We start from the raw sequence: 7672 nt of genomic DNA, 5'->3' as shown, positions 1-7672 counted from the left end.
ACGAAAGACGACACAGCCAACACACACCACTATCACCACGGTCCCTCAGCCAACACACACCACTATCACCACGGGCCCCTCAGCCAACACACACCACTATCACCATGGGCCCCTCAGCCAACACACACCACTATCACCACGGTCCCTCAGCCAACACAAACCACTATCACCACGGTCCCTCAGCCAACACAAACCACTATCACCACGGGCCCCTCAGCCAACACAAACCACTATCACCACGGGCCCCTCAGCCAACACACACCACTATCACCACGGGCCCCTCAGCCAACACACACCACTATCACCACGGGCCCCTCAGCCAACACACACCACTATCACCACGGGCCCCTCAGCCAACACACACCACTATCACCACGGCCCCTCAGCCAACACACACCACTATCACCACGGGCCCCTCAGCCAACACAAACCACTATCACCACGGGCCCCTCAGCCAACACAAACCACTATCACCACGGCCCCTCAGCCAACACAAACCACTATCACCACGGGCCCCTCAGCCAACACACACCACTATCACCACGGGCCCCTCAGCCAACACAAACCACTATCACCACGGGCCCCTCAGCCAACACAAACCACTATCACCACGGGCCCCTCAGCCAACACAAACCACTATCACCACGGCCCCTCAGCCAACACAAACCACTATCACCACGGGCCCCTCAGCCAACACACACCACTATCACCACGGGCCCCTCAGCCAACACAAACCACTATCACCACGGCCCCTCAGCCAACACACACCACTATCACCACGGGCCCCTCAGCCAACACACACCACTATCACCATGGGCCCCTCAGCCAACACAAACCACTATCACCATGGGCCCCTCAGCCAACACACACCACTATCACCATGGGCCCCTCAGCCAACACACACCACTATCACCACGGCCCCTCAGCCAACACACACCACTATCACCACGGGCCCCTCAGCCAACACACACCACTATCACCATGGGCCCCTCAGCCAACACACACCACTATCACCACGGCCCCTCAGCCAACACACACCACTATCACCACGGGCCCCTCAGCCAACACACACCACTATCACCATGGTCCCCTCAGCCAACACACACCACTATCACCATGGGCCCCTCAGCCAACACACACCACTATCACCACGGCCCCTCAGCCAACACACACCACTATCACCACGGGCCCCTCAGCCAACACACACCACTATCACCATGGGCCCCTCAGCCAACACACACCACTATCACCACGGCCCCTCAGCCAACACACACCACTATCACCACGGGCCCCTCAGCCAACACACACCACTATCACCACGGCCCCTCAGCCAACACACACCACTATCACCACGGGCCCCTCAGCCAACACAAACCACTATCACCATGGGCCCCTCAGCCAACACACACCACTATCACCACGGTCCCTCAGCCAACACACACCACGGTCCCTCAGCCAACACACACCACTGTCACCATGGCCCCTCAGCCAACACAAACCACTATCACCACGGCCCCTCAGCCAACACACACCACGGTCCCTCAGCCAACACACACCACTATCACCACGGTCCCTCAGCCAACACACACCACTGTTCCACGGCCCCTCAGCCAACACAAACCACTATCACCACGGCCCCTCAGCCAACACACACCACTATCACCACGGCCCCTCAGCCAACACACACCACTGTCACCACGGCCCCTCAGCCAACACAAACCACTATCACCACGGCCCCTCAGCCAACACACACCACTATCACCACGGCCCCTCAGCCAACACACACCACTATCACCACGGCCCCTCAGCCAACACACACCACTATCACCACGGCCCCTCAGCCAACACACACCACTATCACCACGGCCCCTCAGCCAACACAAACCACTATCACCATGGGCCCCTCAGCCAACACACACCACTTTCACCACGGCCCCTCAGCCAACACACACCACTATCACCACGGGCCCCTCAGCCAACACAAACCACTATCACCACGGCCCCTCAGCCAACACACACCACTTTCACCACGGTTCTTAGCCAACACAAACCACTATCACCACGGTCCCTCAGCCAACACAAACCACTATCACCACGGTCCCTCAGCCAACACACACCACTTTCACCACGGTTCTCAGCCAATATAGACCACTATCACCACGGCCCCTCAGCCAACACATACCACTATCACCACGGCCCCTCAGCCAACACACACCACTATCACCACGGGCCCTACGTCTCTCACTGTGTGTAGTGATACGTCCCTCACTGTGTGTAGTGATACGTTTTGAAAGACTTGTGTTTTGTTTTTCTCACTGTGTGTAGTGATACGTCTCTCACTGTGTGTAGTGATACGCTTTGAAAGACTCGTGTTTTGTTTCTCTCACTGTGTGTAGTGATACGTTTTGAAAGACTCGTGTTTTGTTTCTCTCACTGTTTGGACCCCAGAGATCTGACGGCACACAAATATCATCACGAGTACAATATTGGGAAAATAGTGTTGATGCAGCAACGATATGTGTTCAGAAAACCTAAAGAGATAAACAACAATATATATATATATATATATATAGAAGACAACACAAAAAACCTTTGGCTTTATAGCAATGCAGGTATACATTTAATTTTTATATATATTTTTTTTTTTATATTTCAAAATGTATTATTATTTTTGAAATCACACGTTCTTTTGTTTATATTATATTATTCAATACATTTTATATTTATTATCTCTTAAAGTAGCATGCTGCCTTTTGATATGGCAGTTGTATGTTATCAGTAGTCATCCATTTTGTTTATTTCAGTCTTGTTGGTTTCATAACGTTAAGAGTATCTACACAGCAAGATCTGGGTAACCCACCGACACACACACACTGATGAACTGTCATCATCCACTTCCTGGGTTCGCCTGTCTTACCAACTTACTTCCTGGTCTGTGTCCATCTCAGTGACTGCCCTCTGTCCAAGTCTTGTGACAATGATGTACAGACGTCCTACAGAGAGGCCCATAAACACAAAGTCATTTCTCTCTCTCGCTGTCTCTCTGTCTCGCTGTCTCTCTTTCTCTCTCTCTCTCATATGTAGAGTGATGGTCTATGTCCCAGCAAAGCACCAGCAGTCGTGGCCCGTTGTCCTACTTTAAAGTTGATACCATTTCTTGTCCTTGTGTTTCAGCATTACCTGTAGAGAATAGATAGAACAGAGACAGAGAGTAAACATAACTTCATACAACCCCTCTTAATTTCACTACAAAAATCTCTGAAACTGGAAACACTTATCTCCCTCACTAGCTTTAAGCATCAACTGTCAGAGCAGCTCACAGATTACTGCACCTGTACATAGCCCACCTATATTTTAGCCCAAACAACTACCTCTTTCCCTACTGTATTTAATTTAATGTATTTATTTTGCTCCTTTGCACCCCATTATTTTTATTTCTATTTTGCACATTCTTCCATTGCAAATCTACCAGTGTTTTACTTGTTATATTGTATTTACTTTGCCACCATGGCCTTTTTTTTGCCTTTACCTCCCTTATCTCACCTCATTTGATCACATCGTATATAGACTTGTTGATACTGTATTATTGACTGTATGTTTGTTTTACTCCATGTGTAACTCTGTGTCGTTGTATGTGTCGAACTGCTTTGCTTGATCTTGGACAGGTCGCAATTGTAAATGAGAACTTGTTCTCAACTTGCCTACCTGGTTAAATAAAAGTGAAATAAAATATAAAAAAATACAAAATTTCCCCATGTTTCTCCATCACACAATCACTAGCTGGCTGGCTGAGCCGTACCTGGTGGGCGTGTGTTGAGAACGTCTCTGCACTTTTCATCATGAGGGTGGTGCGTTCCTCCAGCTCTCCCAGTCTCTCTCCTCTCTGCTCCAAGGCGATGCGGGCTCGGGCCAGGTCCCCCACCACCCCGCCGGCTGCAGCCCTCACGTTCTCCAATCCCATTGGACCAGGGATGTGCTGGGCCAGGCTCCGAGAGGCCTTACCCGCTGCTGCCTCCCCAACTACAGAGGAGACGAGGGGGATAGAAGAGAAGAGGTATAGTGTGTGTGAGAGAGAGAGAAAGTCTCACAGACAGACAGACAGACAGACAGACAGACAGACAGACAGACAGACAGACAGACAGACAGACAGACAGACAGACAGACAGACAGACAGACTCACAGACAGACAGACTCACAGACAGACTCACAGACAGACAGACTCACAGACATTCTCACAGACAGACAGTCTCACAGTAAGACAGACAGTCACATATTGAACCAAAATAAACACATAGTAACACAATCATACCAAAATAAGGCAACATCCGCACTGAGCTAAAGGATAGAGCCTCCGCTTTCAAGGCGCGGGAGTCAAACCCAGACGGTTACAAGAAATCCCGCTATGCCCTCCGACAAACCATCAAACAGGCAAAGAGTCAATACAGGACTAAGATAGAATCGTACTACACCGGCTCAAACGCTCGTTGGATGTGGCAGGGCTTGCAAACTGTAACAGACTACAAAGGGAAGCACAGCCGCGAGCTGCCCAGTGACACAAGCCTACCAGATGAGCTAAATAACTTCTAAGCAACACTGAAGCATGCATGAGAGCACCAGCTGTTCTGGACGACTGTGTTATCACGCTCTCCGTAGCCGATGTGAGTAAGACCTTTAAACAGGTCAACATTCACAAGGTCGTGGGCCAGACGGATTACCAGGACGTGCACTCCGAGCATGCGCTGACCAACTGGCAAGTGTATTCACTGACATTTTCAACGTGTCTGTAATACCAACATGTCTCTCACTGATTGTCTCTCACCAATTGTCTCCCACAAACGGTCTCCCACAAACGGTCTCCCACAAACGGTCTCTCACAAACTGTCTCTCACAAACTGTCTCTCACAAACGGTCTCTCACAAACGGTCTCTCACAAACGGTCTCTCACAAACTGTCTCTCACAAACTGTCTCTCACAAACTGTCTCTCACAAACTGTCTCTCACAAACGGTCTCTCACAAACCGTCTCTCACAAACCGTCTCTCACAAACCGTCTCTCACAAACCGTCTCTCACAAACCGTCTCTCACAAACCGTCTCTCACAAACCGTCTCTCACAAACCGTCTCTCACACTATCTCTCACACTATCTCTCACTGGTACACACAAACAACATACACTAAAACACACAGCGTGTAGAATGTGACCTACACAGCTCTTCTCTGTCGAAGGTCTGGGCGTTTCCCCCGAAGAATCCCTTGAGGAATCCTTGGTTCTGGGCCTCTGGTGTTTCTATAGGAGTGAACAGCTCTCCCAGCATGTCCTGAAACAACACACCGCATATATTAACACACACACAGACAGACGGACGGAAGGACGGACAGACGGACAGACACAGACGGACGGACAGACAGACAGACAATTTGAAAAGGAAGCTCGCTGACATAAATAACAGTGTTGGTCTTTTACTCTGCCAGCAGATGGCAGTGGGGTTATGCAGCACCTTCAGCTACCGCTGGTAGAGAGGCTGCATGTCGAGCTGGAGCACACACACACACACACACACACACACACACACACACACACACACACACACACACACACACACACACACACACACACACACACACACACACGAGCACACACACACGAGCACACACACACGAGCACACACACGAGCACACACACGAGCACACACACACACACTCCACCATGGATTCAGCACAGTGGAGTTGAAACCACACATGACAAGTGTGACGTTTCATTGTCAAGGGTCACTGGGTTTTACTAAAGGTATCAACTATGGCGTCTCTATATTTACTGCACCAGCGGCCTAATCACTCTGCCAAAGTGGCAGGATGCAACGTGTTGTCATGGCTACAGTGCAATGGGATACAAAAACAACACACACACACACGTGCACTCGCATGGAATTCCTGTGTGAACCCACTCTGTTGAACACTCACTCGAACAAACAAGTAGAGGGACATCGTCAATTATGATGCAATCCACTAACAAAAAAGGTGTGTACAGACACACACAAAAACATTCACAGTGGGACATAAAACCACACAGACAGACAGACAGACAGACAGACAGACAGACAGACAGACAGACAGACAGACAGACAGACAGACAGACAGGCAAGACAGATACACAGACAGACAGGCAGACAGGCAGGCAGGCAGGCAGGCAGGCAGGCAGGCAGGCAGACAGACAGACACACAGACAGGCAGACAGGCAGACAGGCAGACAGGCAGACAGACAGACAGGCAAGACAGATACACAGACAGACAGGCAGACAGGCAGGCAGGCAGGCAGGCAGGCAGGCAGGCAGACAGACAGACAGACAGACAGACAGGCAGGCAGGCAGGCAGGCAGGCAGGCAGGCAGACAGACAGACAGGCAGACAGGCAGACAGGCAGACAGACAGGCAGGCAGGCAGACAGACAGATAGACAGACAGATACACAGACAGATACAGAGACAGACAGACAGACAGACAGACAGGCAGGCAGACAGACAGACAGACAGACAGACAGACAGACAGACAGACAGACAGGCAGGCAGACAGGCAGACAGGCAGACAGGCAGGCAGACAGGCAGACAGGCAGACAGACAGACAGACAGACAGACAGACAGGCAGGCAGACAGACAGACAGACAGACAGACAGACAGACAGACAGACAGGCAGGCAGACAGGCAGGCAGACAGACAGGCAGACAGGCAGACAGACAGGCAGACAGACAGGCAGACAGACAACAGACAGACAGACATGCAGACAGACAGACAGGCAGACAGACAGGCAGACAGGCAGACAGGCAGACAGACAGGCAGACAGGCAGACAGACAGACAGACAGACAGACACATAGACGGTTTGCTGACCTGCAGGTTGTCCGTCATCTCTTGGCTGTATGCGATGCGTTGTATCTCTGTAGGAGAGCTCAGGTACAGAGCCTGACCGCCGTTGGTGAAGACGAAGGTACGGGCGATACGCATGTCCGTCAGGGGAAGGTAGTTAGTATCCATCAGGAGTCTAAGACTGGGCAAACTGGGAAGAGACGACAACAAAAACAACAACACTCTCAAAGGGGGATACTAGCCGTCGTAGAAGTTATTTTTTTAAAAACTTTTTTCCTTCAATGAGTTGTCATCAAGGGTACACAACCAGGACAGCTTCATAACAGAGACAAACAGATTGTAAACCTGAGGGTCATGACGTGTCCGTTGGCGCAGAAGCAGGCCAGGCAGACGCTGTTGCAGACGGAGACGACGTCGGCCCGCAGGAGGAAGGAAGACTCTGTGACGTTGTGTGTGAACAGGACGGCCTGGGTAGGCATGAGGATGACCTTGGCCTGTTTCTCAGAACACACCACGGCCAGGTGCCTGTCCCCACATGCCTCCTGGGAAGACAGCGGGGATAAGTTGACCAGCTTGCGCCTGCGGGGCTCGTCGGGGTCCTCGGGGACGTTGGGTTCCCGCCATACCTCGTAGGGACTCTGGATAAGAGCGCCCCCACAGTCCAGGAAGGAGAAGCATAGCACTGAACCCTTCAGCATCAGGACGGTACCTGGGGGGGGGGGGTGTTGGTTTGATAACAATTGACCTTCACTACATGAACCATAATGCATTCATTACACATCTTGGACCCTGAACAGGTTCTGCCCCCACGCCATCA

The 7672-nt window shown here is 51.1% G+C and overlaps 1 protein-coding gene across 1 annotated transcript in view; it reads right to left on the bottom strand.

Moving 5' to 3' along the window:
* Positions 1–2607: 2607 nt before the first annotated feature.
* Positions 2608–7672, bottom strand: part of LOC135518879 (syntaxin-binding protein 5-like) — a 45917-nt gene continuing 40852 nt past the window's right edge. Inside the window, exons 4-8 of the mRNA XM_064943833.1 lie at positions 7201–7564; positions 6880–7045; positions 5206–5317; positions 3800–4020; positions 2608–3180 (exon numbers count right to left, since the gene is read on the bottom strand). Coding sequence (XP_064799905.1) covers positions 3139–3180; positions 3800–4020; positions 5206–5317; positions 6880–7045; positions 7201–7564 — 905 coding nt within the window. The 3' untranslated portion in view covers positions 2608–3138. The remainder of the gene's footprint in view (positions 3181–3799; positions 4021–5205; positions 5318–6879; positions 7046–7200; positions 7565–7672) is intronic.

This window comes from Oncorhynchus masou, chromosome 29, assembly GCF_036934945.1.
Source record: "Oncorhynchus masou masou isolate Uvic2021 chromosome 29, UVic_Omas_1.1, whole genome shotgun sequence".
Lineage (NCBI taxonomy): Eukaryota > Metazoa > Chordata > Actinopteri > Salmoniformes > Salmonidae > Oncorhynchus > Oncorhynchus masou.
The sequence above is the reverse complement of the archived record's forward strand: the minus strand, read 5'-3'. Positions and strand labels throughout refer to the sequence as shown.